At 28.1% G+C, this 18566-nt stretch overlaps 1 protein-coding gene across 2 annotated transcripts in view; it reads right to left on the bottom strand.

The window, feature by feature from the left end:
* Positions 1-2543: 2543 nt before the first annotated feature.
* Atx-1 (Ataxin 1) overlaps positions 2544-18566 on the bottom strand; it is a 134333-nt gene continuing 118310 nt past the window's right edge. For both annotated transcript variants that reach the window (XM_035353041.2, XM_035353042.2), the window contains exon 4: positions 2544-15981. In XM_035353041.2, coding sequence (XP_035208932.1) covers positions 15523-15981 — 459 coding nt within the window. In that variant the 3' untranslated portion in view covers positions 2544-15522. The remainder of the gene's footprint in view (positions 15982-18566) is intronic.

Here is an 18566-nt window from a genome sequence, read left to right as displayed (position 1 = left end):
AAGTTCTGACGCCAGGTCATTTCTTGATAGGGCGACCTATAACAGCAATTTCTGAGCCGTTTTTAACGGATTTAAAGGAAAACCGCTTAAGTCGTTGGCAAAAAACTACAAAAACTATACAACTTATTTGGAAAAGATGGAAGTCTGATTACTTGAATACTTTACAATCTAGATCAAAATGGATGGTTGAAAAAAATGATCTGATGATCGGCCAAATGGTTTTGATTAAAGAAGATTTTCTGCCAATTAACAATTGGCTTTTAGGGCGAATAACATCATTGTACCACGGTTCTGATGGAAAAGTCCGTGTTGTAAAAGTTCGTACCAAAACAGGGGACTTTAAAAGGACAATTAATAAAATAGCTGTATTGCCTATTGAAGTTTAGCAAGTTGTGAATTATGTTACTCAGTTGTTAGTAATTATATTGAAAATTATTTTTCTCAATAATTTTGTATTCATGATTTGTTCACTTATTTTATATTTTTCTATACATATTTTATTGTTTACATGAATAACTGAAACTTTAATACTGGTATTTCATAATTAAATGTTAAGTTCTTGCATGTGAACATAGCAAGGCCGGGCGGGATGTTGGCGCATTTTACGCCAACGAATCTCGCCAAATTATCGCCTCCTACGATTGAGGCAACAGACTTGGAAGAAGAAATCTAACCGGTCTGACGTGAGCAATTACTTGTAACCGAAGCTCACAATTAAATTGTATTTTGCTTCACTGTAAATATTTGTATATGATGTTTTTCTAAATAAAATAATTAAAAACGAAGCAGTGAAGCTGGTCCGTCGATAAAAAATAACCTTTAAGAAAAATAAGTTTATTCAGCACCGATGTGAGGCTTATGAGCATATGCGGTACCATGGAAAGTTTTTGTCATGCAGATATAAAGGGTTTGCAAAGGATTTGAAATTCAATTAAATATGTAAATAAAATAATCTGAAAGCTTTCAGATTTTACATTACGCCCAAAGAGGCTTTGTTTAACGTTTCGTATGCTACCTTTATTTATAAAATATCATGTTCTTTGCACTTGAACCCCATAAAATTCAATTCAAGAGCAATATCATAAAATATTTAAAAACAGCATATCTTTAGAATTTTCGATACACAGCCTCGCGCGCTGGAAATAAAAACGTTCCCCCCCATACAGTATTGCCACTGCTCATTTTGAAATCATTGAGTTTGTTAACCAAAAATTCGTTAAAGTGTTACAAAATATGAAATCGATAATAAAACAAATTCCAAATTCGGGCTTCCAGATGCCCATATTCAGTGGAAGATTATGTTATTCAAATTTGGATGGCTCTAGGTACCGTTGTTTCATCATAATTGAGAAACATACATACATTAATGCAGATTCCTCATTATTTTTAATTTCTTTGAATATAATACAGGGCGATAACATTCGGTAGCAGCAATCTGAAAAATGAAACAACTCTTATCGTGAATCGATGCTAAATGCCAAAACGAAATTAATAGTCCTTCTGGGAAAATTTTCTCTTTGGACTAAAGAGGTTTTCATAAAATAAACTTTTATTTAAAACAGATGTGATTAATGCACCAAAGGGAGAAAGGTAATTCATCATATGGTTTAAAGGGAATAAGAGATTAAATAATTCTATTTACAGATTTCATCTATAATTTTATATCGCGAATAAAAATGTGGCACCTAATTAATGAAATCTATTAACTCAATTGCACTGTCAAAAGTATTTTTTTATCTTTTTTTTTTAATTTATCATGGGTGTCCCACATTTTTATTATTCGAGATATAAAATTTTGCAAATAGAATTATTTAATCTACTATTTCTGTTAAACTGTATGATAAACTGCTTTTCTTCTTTTAGCTTCCTCTCATACTCATCTTTAAATAAAAACTTGCTACATAAAACCGTTTCATAATGGTACTTTATTTTCTGTTCTTAAATCTCATTTACGTGTTAGTAAAATAGATTATTAAAAAGACGAATATCTCCAATTATTATTTTACGAAAAGTTCAAAATTTTGTAATCAATACATCTTTAGATGTTGCAATTTTTAAATTATAAATGTTAAATAGTCTAAAAAACCGAGAGATTTTCAAAAATTCAGAAATTAAGGTACAATTTCCATAAGAAATTTCTACTTTCATACAAGTTCACAATCTAGAAGTTTCATTGAAAACATATTTTTCCGCTGTATTCGATAGTGCAAACAGTAAAATTCTCATATATTTAGTTTTTCCGTTAAAAAGATATGTGCGAAAAATCAGTTAAACATTAAATAAATAAAATCTAAATCAAATTTTGAAAAAAATCGCTTCAGCATATTGCACCCTCATTTTTTGTACACACTAAATTTGAACTCGATAGCTTATCAGAAAGTAGGTTAAAAATCAATGAAAAAATTCCACTCGCAGTGAACTAAATAAAAGCTTATAATAAAATGTTTTATGCAATATAAATTTCTATGAAACCTTAAATTAAGAGACTTTTGCATAAAAATTGTGTCAAGATGTCAACTGGTTTAACATACATAAGCAATTAATAACAAAAGCTGAGTAACATTTTTATTTATCATAATCAGTCATATATCCAGACATCTGCCAGTGACATTGTTCAGAATTCATAACACAAATTAGTGTTACAAAGATACAAAGTAAATGAGATACTACTTTGAGAATGAAAGGCATATTTTGCATTATTAGTACAAGCTTGATATAAATTCCAATGGCTAATTTCAGATGACATTTAAATAAGAATGCTTATATTCAAATACAAGAAAATAATGAATGAATTGAAGAAAACTCTTCAACACTCTCTTCCTATCTGTACAAGTCATCAACTATGAGAAAATAGACTTTCATACATGAAACCTTTTGGCACATCAACAATTAAAAAATAGACTTTTCCATATTTGCAAAACAAAGAACTCTTATTAACACACGTCTTGTAATGGATACACATTAAAGGAACAGCAAAAATGAGAAAAGGCATGGCATTCCAAGCTTCTTTTGCAAAAATGAAGCAGAAGTATGGATTCACATATAAAATAAAAAACCATTGAACTACAGAAAGATGATCAGCCTATTACGGATCAGTTTTCAATTTCCACCAATGAAAATATAATTTATTCAGAAGAGAACTTATATGCTTATATGTTTATATAATTGTTCACTATTTGTAAAATAATTCTAATTCATTTAAATCATGTTAAATTATTATACTATAGTCTTATTATTTTGAAAAGTTAGTTACGGTACCTCTTAGTTTTTTGTTTAGTAAAATATTTACTAGATGCAAAATATGTACAAGACTAAAAAAAGTGTTCTTTCTAGAGAATTTCCTCGTGTACTATTTACAATCTAATTTTGGAGTCTATTAGCTAAAGGTCATCACAAGCTATTACTTCAATTGTATAATTTACTCTGCCAGTAAATATCTATAACGGTAAATATTTTATTCCTTGAATACATGAGACATATATATATACTATATTCTTGAATTGGGTTAAAAAATTTCAATCTGTTAAGCTATTTAAAAATTCCAGTTTCTGGTTAAATTAAGACTTTTTAAGGTTCTCATGAATTGTGTGTGTATAGAGGAGGAAGTTTTGTAACAACAAAAATTACCTTAAATTAAAACAAAATTATTTTATTATATATTCTTATTAATTATATTTATTATCCATATTATTAAATATTTAAATTTAATTTATGAATAATTCTAAATAGTATTATAATTTTTTTAGTCTATAAATTTAATTCCAAGTTATGTGTATGTGTGTATGCGTATTTAATTTTGGCAAAGCACACTAGGGCTATCTGTAATAAATAATTCCAAGTTAACCATAAATTAATTTAAATTACTTGAGCTGTTGGTGGATGAATATTTTAATTTTAAATATATATAAATAAAGCTTTGAATTATTATCCATGAATAAAATTATTAACTTTCATAGCACTTCATATTGTAATATTTTACTCAGTAGCAGATATACTTATCATACTAAATAAAAATACAATTTTTATATAGACTATTATCTTAACCAATGTCTATTATTAATTTTTTTTATTTGCCTGATTAAATTTAAATATCATATAAATATAAAATCAGCTCTATTTCAGTAACATATATAATGTTATATCTAACATACATATATTTTAGTTTTTTTACCACTTAAATCTTCTAATGGAATATATCTTGAGGCTATATCTGAGGCTATATCTTATGGAATATATCTTGAGGCTTAAGATATCTTGAGGCTTTTTAACAATTTAGAAAAATTAATTTGACTAATTTAATACTTAAATTATTCAAGATTGCTAACATTAATTTAATAAAAGGAATAGAAAATCATAACTGCATTCATGCAATAAAAACATTTCAAATAATTTTAAAATCAATGAAATTATGATTCTTAAAAAGAGGTACTAAAATTCTTAATTCTACAAAATTTTAAATAAAAGTAATATTTTTAATTTAAAATAAGAGATAAGATATTTTGTTGATCTATCATGAAGATCAATAAAATGACAGATTAAAAAACTTAACAAAATTAACTACATAAAAAAGCACATTCGATTTTGAAATTACTAAAATTTTTGCATATTCCAGGACAGTGGTTCCGAAACTGTGTACCACTGAGTAGTGGGGTTATACCAAACTTATCTAGGGGTTTTGCAAGTCATAATTAAAATTTGAAAGAATTTAAATACATTGCAGACCTCAAATGATTGTCTTTAAAATAATAAAATATTTTTTATTGTTATTCTTGTTGTGTTATCTAAAATAGAAATTTTAAAACAATGAAATAATATTTTTTTTTTCATTTCCCCCACATAAAATCTACATTAAAACTGATACTTTAATACTTTTGTAACATTTTTACTTTTTTGAAGATAACAGAGGTGTCTGCCTGACTCCCCCCCCCAAAAAAAATCTATCTGCCTTATTTAGAAAAATTAATTTGACTAATTTAATACTTAAATTATTCAAGATTGCTAACATTAATTTAATAAAAGGTTGTTGATAACTCACTATAATTTATTAATTTAGTAGATTTACTATATTATGGCAAAGAACACTAGGATTATTTGCCTAAGGGGAGGGATGCCTTTGTAGAGCACTTTCCAACAGGGTCATATTCACATTATATGCAGGAAATACAAAAACTCACATGCAGTCTTTCACAAGGATTAGAATCCATGTAAAACTAACAGTATTCAGCAAGCTTATCCGCCTGGTTGTCAGTGGGCTAACAAAATTTGAAGACCACTGATCTGAAGAAAGTGAATCACTTTTGAGAAAAAAAATTAGAAAAAGAAAGTTTCATTTCTCATAACATTCTTAATTTTAATAATTAACTTTTTTTTTTTTTTTTTTCCCTTGGAAACTTTCATTTTAAAAAAGAGGATTTTTTTTAGTTTTTTTATTTTAGTTTTTTATTACAATTTTAGGAGTAAGTATAACTTTTTAGCTTCACTTTTACCTTTTTTTTACGGTTAATGGAATATTATAAAACAGATATCTACTCAAATTATATTAATTTTAACCACTGCATTACTTAAATTATAGTGAGTTTGACGTGTCATTTCTTCTCTACAATATCATTCAAGTTCACAGATTTGCTTTTAATGAACATTTTTATTAATAATATATATTCTGAATAAAGTTGAAAGAAAAAGACGCAATGATATCACAGAATGATAGGAAGTTGGAATTTTTTTTCTCTTCTTTCATTTACAATTTAAAAATTATTTACATATTTAAAATGACAGACTGAAAATATATAATAAGATAAAAGAAATTCATTCAATAGGGAAAAAGATAAGCAATATAGCAGCACAAAATATAATGCAATTCACTAATGCACAATAACCACAGCACATAAAATTGTGCCAGCAAATATAGCACTGCTTTAAGTCTTCATTTCAAAACCACTTCTTAACATGATATTTGAAACATCTATACACTATACAATTTTGCAAACACAATAAGACAGCAACAGTTTTTAACAGCAATTTATAACTTTTTTGTGCATATTTCAGTAGTATGAAAACAGCAATAAAAATTTTGAGAAATATTTTATAAATGAAAAATCTTAATGTTGTTCATTTTATACAAATTGTTGCAAAATGAATTATAAATTATGACAAATATAATGATATTCATCACAGTATTGTGCAGAAAAAGGGGGAAATATTCAATTAAAGATAATTATGCAATTTTTTCAGTCTACAGTAAAGCACACAATTATTAAAAATATTATTCCCAATATTATAGCACAACAGCTGCAAAATTTTATTTTGAGGGAAAATATTTTCTTTGAACATATATATATTTTTCAACTGATATACAATCAGTAAAAATGACACAAAATCCAAAAATTTATAAACAGTTCTACAATATTTAAAGATGAAAGCAACATCTGAATCATTCCAAATTTCAGTCACAATGTAATATAGTATATACACAGATATAAAATACTTCAAAACTAATGAAATAACTTAAAGATGAAAGAATATGTTAAAAAATATATATATTCATCGCACAATGCGTGGCCCTGTAACCTCTACAAACCATACGTAATATTTGTTTCTACAACTTTACATATAAACTGCGAATGGCAACGAAAATATATCATTAGAATAATAATATTTTAAAAAGATCAATGTCTTAAAATTTAATAAATCATCAATCAATTTCTTTAAAATATACTAGTGAAATGTTATTCTTAAACAGAAAAATAATGTTTTGTGATGTAGCAACCAATACATCCCTTGGCAACCCAAGTTGGCAATGATAAATAATATGGCAAATAACCAGGAAGAGAGAAAACCAGTCAGATGGCACTAATTCTTCAGAAACTATGAATGTAAAAATTCCTCCTTTATGGATACATAAGCAAGGAATTTAGTTTTATCAAATAGAAGCACAATTTACAATTGATGATATACCTAATAAAAAAGGAAGTATGTGTGGAAACAGAAAGCACCTCCCACAGCCTAACTGCCTATTGTGGGGCTGTAGCAGTTGCTACATCACAAAACATTATTTTTCTGTTTAAGAATAATTTTTCACTACTATATTTTAAAGAAAAGTTTGGTTTTTTCCCCTCTTTATTTGCAAGTTTTCGATAACCATTTCTCCTCAACCTAACAAATAAACTTGTTTTAATTGATCGATGGAAACACTGATGTCTTGAATAAAGATATTAAGTTGAACTACATTGTCTCACAAATGGAACCTAAATATATAGACACTAATTGGGACATTATAACTGATAAGGTTGAAAATAAATATTCATTGGCAAAAGAGCATTTATTAAATGTATTCAAAGAAAGTGAAAACAAATGAATCAAACGCACCACTTTTCACTGGCACTGAAATCGCCAACATGAAATTAAGCCATTTAATTCTTGGCAACCAATGAAATTTCTGACATGATATCAAAAACATTATAGAATGAAAAATTGCTGCACTATTTTAAACATATATGGGTGGTTAGTGATGAAGGTAATGATAAACTGGCGATTAGGGCTGGTAAGATTTTACGACATGCATTCACAAACTGAAGTATATGAGGCTTATTCAACTGAAGTTAAGAATTTGAACATGTCACCAATTACTAGAGAATACATTTGATCATACATTTGACAATTACTGGAGAATATATCTTTGTTGAAATGGCAGATTGAAGAGCTCCATTTCTACCACTAGCCAAATGAAAGAAGTTGTAGCAAAGGAAAAAATTATTATTTAGAAGCAGAAGTTTAAAGCATTACAAATCAGAAGGCAAACTGTGTTATTACCCCTTTACTTTCATATCAAGATGCTTTGAAGAAAAATATAAGCCATCATGTAACTGGAAAAATGAGGAAAACTTGTTTGTGCAGCAGAATCAGAATTCTTTCAAGGACCAAAAAACCAAATTAGAACTGAATACCTTCACTAGTGAACTGCAAAAACAATGGAAAAATTAAAAACAGTTACCTGCCAATGTAAAAGATAAATTATTTTTTTCACAATACTATCATATTCAGATTTATGTTCACATGTATTTGTCGAAGTGCAGCACATAAAGAAAACATTAGAATCCCCTTATAAAGGACCTTTTGCCATAATTGTCAAAAATAACAAATATTACAAAATGAGAATTAAAGGAAAAGACATCAGTGTTTCCATCGATCAATTAAAACAAGTTTATTTGTTAGGTTCAGGAGAAAATGGTTATCGAAAACTTTCAAATAAAGAGGGGAAAAACCAAAATTTTCTTTAAAATACAGTAGTGAAAAATTATTCTTAAACAGAAAAATAATGTTTTGTGATGTAGCAACTGCTACAGCCCCACAATAGGCAGTTAGGCAGTGGGAGGTGCTTTCTGTTTCCACACACACTTCCTTTTTTTGGTAATGCAAAGAAATACAGTGCTTTTAAGTGCACACAGAGATAATTTTTGCATGCATCATCAATATACCTTTGTAATTCTTTTTATTTCTGTATTTTATCTGTGCATACTCTCTGGCTATGTATGGGGCATGGATTTACTCCTTAATGGAAAAATACAAAACGGATCTCTATTCAAATTATACCAATCTGAACCACTACATTACTCAGATTATACTGATTTTGACATTTGAGTATTTACATAACTTCTGGCTAAAAGACCAACCCTCTACCCTGTCATCCCCTTATACATACCATCAACTTCATACTTAATTATATTCATGAATTTTCAATGACTTCATTTTCACTGAATGCAACACATGTTAAGTACAATATCTGCAACTAAATCATGAGATTGATGGTTCAGGCATTGTCACAAGCAATTTGAAATGGAGCAGTATATTAACAGATGGATAATCATCATTTGGTCTTGTTAAAGTGAAAGACAGCATGTATACATAGGGGGAAAGCAACTTCCAAACCTAACTACTTAATATGTGACCACACAATGAGGAAAAATATTTGCTTTGGTGTGTTCTAAGATCTTTTAAAGTTTATTTCATTAGCTTTAAAATATCCAATGTATTATTTACAACATATTAAAATAAAATAATTTCTTACTGTCAAACAATTAAAAATATTATATCAAAAACTTTTAAAGTTTAACTTAATAAGAGATCAATTTTGATTTGCATATTAACAAGTTTAAACAATTTTTAAATCTAATTTTGTTAACTAATTAGAATTAAAAAAAAATATACACATGCAGCACACAAGTCATTTTTTATTTTGAAAAGTATATTAAAGATACAAAAAAAAAATCAAGTTGTTAGAACCCACACACATATATAACTAAATAAAAAATGTCTTTCATTCTCTAAATATTGGAAAAGGACTATAAACCATTTAACATGATTACTTAAAATACTGAAACACAGACACAATGTAAAGACAGCATCACAAAGACAATAAATTAAGGTATACTACTCAACTTTCTATAAAACCTCCACTTTAAATAAAATACACAGTTAGAAATTTAAAACACAAATTAATATTTAAAATTATGAAAATAATAAAACTAAGAGGTATTTCAAAGGTTCAAAACCCTTTTTTCACAAATTTTTAGTGAAAAATAAACACATTTTTAAATATCATTCTATATTTAGTAAGTCTGCAAATATGTTTCCAGTCGATTAATCTTATGAAATGTCCTTTGTACCAAACTATATTAATAAATTTTATAATCTCCTACCTTGAAAAACACTGAATTAAGAAAAATTCTAAAATATATTTTATAAAAAGATATTTTATAATTTTCATCTTATATACAATACTACAGCTATCTCTGTACAAATATAATAAAATTCTAATAGAGCATTGTGCAGAAATAAAAAAATATAGACAGACATATTTTTTCAAATTTGTATTACATAATTAAGATATTTACTTGATGTGCACAAAAATTTCAATAATATGGTAACTAAATAAGTGTAAAATCTGATTTTGAATTAAAAATTTTCCTTATATATACAAAGTGATCTAACTTTTTAATTAATCCGCTATCAACACTGAACTAGAGTTAATATTTTGATTTCCAAAATTACCATAATTAATTTCAAATTTAATATAAGAAACTAAATAATATATTATAAAATTAGGTAAAATTACATAATTATATTCATAGATAATTATCAGTAATTCCCAAAGTTATGATGGAAATTTGATTTAGGTTTTGAAGTTTTAATGTGAAATATTCAAATTTCCAAAGCATTAAAAGTACAATACATTTCCAAACTTTAATTTAAATGAATAAAAAAATTAACTGTTATAGATATTTGAGAGTTGGTAATAAAATACGGATTTTATTTCTTCATATTTTAAAACACAACAGACTAATTATATCAACTAATTTATTTTGCAATTTTAGAAAATGTTTTTGCTTCTGAAGAAATGAAACCTAATGTCAGATCAGCATTCAAATCAACAGAATCTTATTAAAAATATATGCTTTTTGCTTAATTTTAAGGAAAAATTACTTATTACCAACACCACTAAATATTCTACAGAAAAATTACACAATAATAATAATGTTGAAGATAATTATTTCCAAATGGTTTTCATATACATACAAGATTCAAAAACAAGATTTTAAAGCTATTTAAGAATTACATTAATACTTGTTCTCATTTAAGCATTATAATATTTAATGTTTGAGAAATATTCATATTTTGTACACTATGGTAGCTATTTCATACAAATTGTAAGCACTGTTACAGAAATTGGCAAAATACATAATGTTTTACAATTTTTTGTAGCTTTAGCTTTCTAGTCACATTTTCTGCTTATTACTATCTTTCTCTGTGGTTTATAATTATACTGAAGATAAAAAAGAGAAAACTATAAAATAAGAGAAAGAAGGAAATGAAAGCTGAAATAAAAATCATGTAAATAAAACTGAAAAAATAATCAAAACTGTGATAATGATAATTGATGAAAATAAAGAATATCTTGAATATCATGAACACATACTTTAAACATAACCCAATGAGCAGGTGTAGCAAGCCGTATGTTATTTAAGTTCAGATTTCTTTAGTTTATTTGCAGTCAGATCAATAACTCAAATTCAAGCAGCATATAATACAAATAATCAGTACATAAACAGTTTTGTATGATAAATATACCCTAAGGTATGCATCTCATTAGACAACATGTGCAACGAATAACTAATGCCATGTAATAATATCGCAGCATAGTTCCTTTTTTATGAGTAGTTGACATCAAAGAAAACAAAGTGCCATCAAAGAAAACAAAGTGTAAAATATTAACTTATTTTACAAATAAGGGTGACTTTTAATCACTTATTTTATTTTTTATATTACATAATATCACAGGAAAAATTAATAAAAATTTTGATAGAAGACCACAAATACGCTGACCATTGCACACAGCCTCTCTGATCTAAATAATGAAATTTACAATGATAAAGATTGCAGAAATGCAAAATATTCAAATTAAAAACTTCTATTTTTAAGTCCACCTGGGCATAATTTGTGGTTAATATTCACTTTTCATTGAAACAAAGAAGAGTGGTAAATTTCACTAAGTGAATTTCCAACAAAAAAAATTGACGAAAAATGAAGAAATATTTTGAGAAGAAAACATTGTGGAACTGGATAACTAATCTTGATGAACTTTCAGTTTACATATATATATAAATTGAAAGCTTTCAGATTTTATATTACATTGTTTTACGTTTTGTGTTACCTTTATTGATTAAATATCATGCTTTTCGCTCTTAAAACACATAAAATTCAATTCAACAGCAGTATCACAAAATATTCAAAAGCAGCAGATCTTTAGAATTTCTGATACACAGTTTTGCACGATGGAGATAATTTCCCCCCCCCCCTTCATATTCAAAATCAGCAGATCTTTAGAATTTCTGATACACAGTCTTGCACAATGGAGATAATTCCCCCCCCTTCCATACAGTGTTGCCATTGCTCGCTTTGAAAACTTTGAATAGGTTAATAAAAAATTCGTTAAAGTTTTAAAAAATTTTACATCGATAATAAAACAAATTTAAAATTTGGGCTTCCAAGTGCCAATATTTGGTTACATTATTCAAAATTTGATGACTCTAGGTCTTGTTTCTTCAAAATGTGAGAAACATTCATGCAGATTCTTCATTACTTAGTTTCTTTAAATATAATACATGGTGATATTTGGTAATAACAGTCTGAAAAGTTAATTGACGCAAAATGCTGTTTCGAACTTAATAGCCATTCTGGGCTAATCCCCTCTGGACTAAAAATCAAATGACTGATGATGAAATGACCGACTATGTTTTAAATCCAGCACAAAAAAATTCTGATTTTAATGATGATTTAGAGAAAGCTATAAAGATAACTTTTGAAGATTTGGCTTTTGAAGAAAATTATTTGACACTTTTAAAACAACAAAGGTGTGCTATTAATTAGAAAGTAGAGACCACAATGAATATTAATTTATAAAGGGAAAAAAAGGAGAACTCTATGGCATTTCTTTTTTTTTTTTTTTTTTTTTTTTTTTTTTTTTTTTTTTTTAGACTTTGCTTACTCAAGAAGTCTCAGTGATATAAAAGATACATATGCCAAACTTCAAAAAGATTGGTAAATATTTAGAGGTGCCACACTTTGTTCAATTTTGTAAAGGTATGCAAAAAAAATATGATTTTTCAACGTTAATTTTATTGGGAAAACTAAAAATTAATAACCTAAAATAATATTAAAACTAGATATTAAGATTAATAGGTAGGCAAAACATGCATTATATTAATCAACTCTGAATGATGCAATCTCTTCTTTTGTTAGCTTGGTGAAACCGTTTCTGTAATGCTCAACTAACCTCAAGAATTGTTTTTATTGTTCATCCCCGGCCGATTCATTGACACATTTCTATCACAGCAATTCCTCTTTTCATGGGGGCCCACCAGCGGCCGAGCGGTAAAGTCGCTGAACACTGGTAGTTCGGTCCAAAGTTCGAATCCCGCGAACGGGCTGGCTGCATGGCCGTTTTCATGGTTTTCCCCATGTGTAACGTGTATACGAGCCAGTTTACCTTAGAAAGTCCTCCACGAAAGGCATCCCTTCCCTTAGGCAGATAGCCCTCGTGTGCTTTGCCATAATTAAATACACCAACACCACCTCTTTCCACGGTATCATTGACCACCTTAAAAGCATTCATACGGCTTCTTAGAGAATAACTGCAGTATTCATGTCATGGATCCCAAACAATTCAAAGAACATTGTTGCTTTTTTTATTAATAATGAAATGGCTCATTTTGTTGTCTTCAAAAACTAGGTTTTTTACACTCCGATTGTTTAATTTCCTCTTTCTTCGCGGGTTCATTTTCTAAATTCTTAATCACATTTTTATTATCAGCCTGAGTAACTCATACGTCCAAAAAAGCCAAGTTTACATTTGTTTCTGATAGATAAAAAAGGTGTCTCTTAGCAATTGTGAGAGCACTTTTTTTTTTACATTAGCATTTGGGTAAGTGCTCAGGAGCTGTAACATAATCAAAACATTATTTGGAGCCCGAATTACAGTTGTCTCATGCTAAAAGCAAACATATACGAGATTCACAAAATGTGCACCTTGTTTCATTACTTTTAATTCTCATCGAGGGATATTCAACTTTTCAGTGAAGAGAATAATTTAAGTGCATATATTGCCTTTGCTTTGCTTGTTACAGAGGCCCTTGAAACTGAAGTCGTTTTGAGACTAACCTCCTAGAACTGCAAATCTATTTTCCAAAGATTTAACACTCCCTTGGGCAACTGAAGGCAACAGTTTACTATCCTAATGTAAGACCAAACAAGGAGGATTTTTCAAAGAGTGACTCTTTGATGTTCTTCACCATTTTACTTTTATTGATATCTCAAGCTCAGTAAACCACAACTGGAGATACAGAAACTTTTGCAACATTGTGGTTAAAGAAATACATGAGAAGCCCATTAGTAAAAAGCCCTACAATATTAGAAATTTGCCTTATTTCAGATAAAAGTGATCAATATGTGCAACCCCTAAATATTATCCAACCTTCTTGAAATTTGGCATACATATCTTTTACATCACTCAGAGTCAGGATATAAGCAAAGTCATATGAAAATCACATCTTTGGAATCTTTGTAAAATGAAACACCTAAAGAACTCCAACTAGAACATCCTTAAGTTTTAAAACAAACTATTGTAAAACACATATTTGAAAAATGTCAAAAATAATTTTTATATACTTCATGTCCTTTTTTATAATGTTTGTTGTTTTGTTCTATAAAATCATAAAAAGAAATTCATAGCTTTTCTTTATCACCTTTTTCTTGTTCTTTCTTTCCCCTTCTCTTTATTTCTTTTTTAGCCTAATCGTAGTAATTTTTACGATCAAAAATCTGCCTGTGAGCTATGCTAATTTCTGGTCTTCAATTGCACTAAATTACTTCTCTTTCATTTAAACATTTAAACTTTTTACATTTATTTAATCAAAAAATACTGCAATTAAAAAGTTAACGTAGCAAATATTTTTCAAGTATAGGAAAGAATATTTTAAAACATAACATTAGACCAGGCAATCAAAATACTATACCATAACATATTGATTCAATATATATATATAAGAGTAGTCAACAATATTCATGATTCACCATATATTGCATACTGATTATTTTAAAATTTTTTTGCAATAACAAGGGGAAAAAAGTTACCATATAAAATGGCCAAAATATATGACAGCTTTACAGATTTGGCAGACAAAGAATGAAATTTCAGAAGTTTCCTACCCATACAGGATATCGCAGTTTGTGCAAATTATTGTGATCAATACAAATGTCTCCAAAATATTTTGGGAAAAAATTGATTTAAATGGATTGGCACAGCATAATATATAAGAAATTCACAGGTTTTAAGATGTTTTAAACAACTTTTTTAAATAAATTCAAAATATTTAAGTAAATTTTATGATTATTAGTAAATTAACAATCATGGTTCATCAAAAATACAACTCAGACAATTCATAATGTTATATCAGTACTTATTTACTTTATTCCATATAAAATAGTATGCTGAAAATTAAATCTATGTTTTTTGATCAAACTGAATACATTATAAATTTATCTGCAAAGCTATACATCCACAGAAATAAAGATGGAAGCCTGTCTCTCGGCTATAGCCTATTTCTCATCCCAAAATCAACCTAAAATACACTTAAATTCTCTTCACTTCAAAAATCATACATATTTCACAATTCAACTTTTTCACTGTATTTGTGATAACTTATGAATGAAATATGAATAACAGTTTAATTATCACACTAATTTAAATTTAGATGCTATTTATGTAGATGCGTTTAGATTAAGTTTTTAGTCAAAATATCTATGAGAATGAGTAAAGCAGATAATACGCATACATTTTTCACCAGCATGAGAAATGTGCATATTGGCACACATATAATAAAATTCTACAAAGTTTTTTTAAAAACATGATGAAAATGAAAACTGTGACCAGATGCATACTTATATACGTATATATATACATACATATTCTCAAGAACTTAATGGATCTGCATCCTCATCTTGCGAAAGATTGTCAGGAGCAGACCACCGCCTTTTCCTTTTCCCTGAAGGTCGCATTTCATTTTCGGTTGTCACTAATTTATCTAAAAGTTGGGAGGATTGCTTTTCGGACGGTGAATTCACATTTGAAAGAAGGCCAAGCACTTGAGATTTCATTTCTTTTGTGTCATCAGCTACCATATTTTCAGAAGATAAATTCTGCTTCCTTGTGGTAATATTTGAATTCACAATTGGCACAGATACACTAGATACCTTTTTTTCACCATTGCCTGGTGTCTGAGGTTTATCAGTAAGAGAAATACATACATCTCCAACTTTCAATTTGTGACAAGTTAAGCCATAACGTTGGGCAGAACGTTCAGGTGAACAAGAGGACCAGCCTTGCTTGTATACAAAGAATGGATGTTCTAGAGGAGCTTCAACAGTTATCTGTTAAACAAAAAAAAATTTTTTTTTACTTCTTACAATACACACACACACAAAAAAAAAAAAAAAAAAAGAGAGAGAGAGAGAGGTGAAATCCAAAAACAAAATACATTTTTTTCACTCATTTTAAATCCAAAAAATTTTTCAAAATTATATTTTTTTCTTCTTATTAATTAAATTCAGTCCTTTTTATTAAAATTAACACCAAACACAGTTTGGTATTTAACAATAAAAACATGATATATTCTTTATTACTTATATGGCAATTAATAATCACAGCCGATGGTAAATTATATACTTTTATTTTGAATATTATTATTATCCTCATGACATTTATAAATATTTTGAACACTTAATAAATATTAAACACAAGAGAGTTATACATAGGGGGAAAAATTATTTACACCACATACCAATCTCAAGTGTAACAACTGTTGTCATTCAAACACAAATAAATCAGTAAAATTATCTGATGAAATAATGAAACTCTTTGGGATTTGCATTTGACATTGAAAATGATGAAAAAATCTTAAAATACCAAGATTCTTCTGCATAAATTAAACTACTTGTGCAATTCTAGTAATAATTAGTATTCGGGATTTTCCCTATAATAGCACAACATGCACCACACAATTTTCTACAGAAAGATGTATTGTCAGCATTGCCTACTAATGTTAAATAAAATGTGGTGGTACTTCCTCATTGTTATGGCCCCCATTGTTTAAACTGCACCAAGATTACTGATAAATTACCAATGTACATAGCAAATTGTTACCAAACAGCTGGCAATCTTAACAAGGTTCACTATTCATTATTTGAAGAGCTCAGAGAAGAGCACACATTATTGCTGTATTTTCAACAGGATTTTCTAGCTTTTTCACCAAATTATTAGCAATATTTATTTCACCAAACTATAAGATCGATATATTGCACTTTCAAGAAAAAGGTATTTTAACTTGTACACCACTAAAAGTGATCATTAAGACTGTTGACCATTTGGTGATTTATTAATAATCTTGGCCTCATTTAAATAACAGAGGTGTTCTTTTTATTTCTTAAAACAGTGTTCTTATTTCAAAATGTGTTATTTTGTTACATTCTTTACTGATTGTAATAACTAGCCAGAGAGATATATTTCTAATGTCTAGGAAAAATTTTACTGCATCTGAAATGAGCTGATGTCAAAAGTATGTTTTCTTGCTGGAAATTTCAAATTAACACATGTATCTTGCAAAAGAAAATTGCTAAACACATGTTATTTTATAGACAGAAAAGTTCAGATGTTATCTTAGCAGCAAATGAAAAATGAAAATTTATCAAGGGAGGGAAGAAAAGAAGACAGAAGAGGTGAAAAAAAATTACCAGGTCTTTTTTAGACAACATAGCTTTCTAAATCAAACAAAAGAATATGTAAATAAATGACAAATTAGGTCAACGTTCATCTGATGCTAATTTCAAATAATAATTATGCATTTTGTTGCCCCAAAGTAACAGTTTTCTTTCTTCAAGAGCAAATTATATGTAGAATAACTTGCTGTTGATTCAAGATCTTAATTCAGGACAATTACAATGTCCATTTTAGCTCCGAGATTTTTAATAATACCGTGCGTTAATATATTTCTTTGCTTTAATACATGCATTAATTGAAAGTTCTGTATTTTCTTTATGTAAATGATTTCCTGTATGTTCATGACATATACTATTTGAAATGATGATTTAGAAAATGATTTGGATGTTTATTTCATCCAACAGTGGAATGTTTCTGAGCTGAAGAGTAGGTGGTTTCAAAAACAGCATTAAAAATAGCTTTAAAATTTGAGTTCTGTGTGAAAATGGTATCATAAAGATATTAAAAGCATTACTACCGTTCATTGCAGAACAAGCTGCTTTTTCAAATGTGACCTGTTTTATACCACACTTTTGAATGTGTATTAATGTAATTCACAGATGAGTATGGTATACATTTTGACATATCAATGAAAAATTTTCCACATTTTATAATATGTGGCCAAAATTATTTAAACTTGTTAAACTATTTTCATGATATATTTTTCTATTAATAGAGACAGGTTATGTAAGTTTTTACCATACATTGGGGTTGGGAAATTGTTTATGAATGGGATTTCAAACTATTAGAATGTTCATGGCAATGAAGGAAGTTACACCTTTGCTGAAGATGCTCAATCAACTACCATTACCTGTCTCTCATCACTAAGTTGGTTAAATTACTAATGATACTGAGAATGAATTAGTCATGAAACAGAGAGAAAATACTGGAATCAGTTGTAGGCTATTTTTGTTTCAAAGTATCTACCTCATTATGCCACTGCAAAATTTTAGTTTTTTTGCCTTTAAAAAAAAAACATCAAATAACTGTCTGCAAGCAAACTTGCATCAGGCAGTAATTATATATTATTGCAAACACTTTATTAGAAGTTGCCAAATCGTCAAATTTTCAGACTGTGTCAAATTCTGATAACTATGTGCTTTTTATGCATCTTCTGGGTTTAGCCAATCAGCATTTCAGTTAGGTAACTTATAAACTAGGCTGCTCATGGGAAGTTTTATGACTTTCTGATCATCCCTGT

Source organism: Stegodyphus dumicola, chromosome 8 (genome assembly GCF_044657685.1).
Source record: "Stegodyphus dumicola isolate Sdum_Otavi_A_Nest chromosome 8, ASM4465768v1".
Taxonomy (NCBI): domain Eukaryota; kingdom Metazoa; phylum Arthropoda; class Arachnida; order Araneae; family Eresidae; genus Stegodyphus; species Stegodyphus dumicola.
The sequence above is the reverse complement of the archived record's forward strand: the minus strand, read 5'-3'. Positions and strand labels throughout refer to the sequence as shown.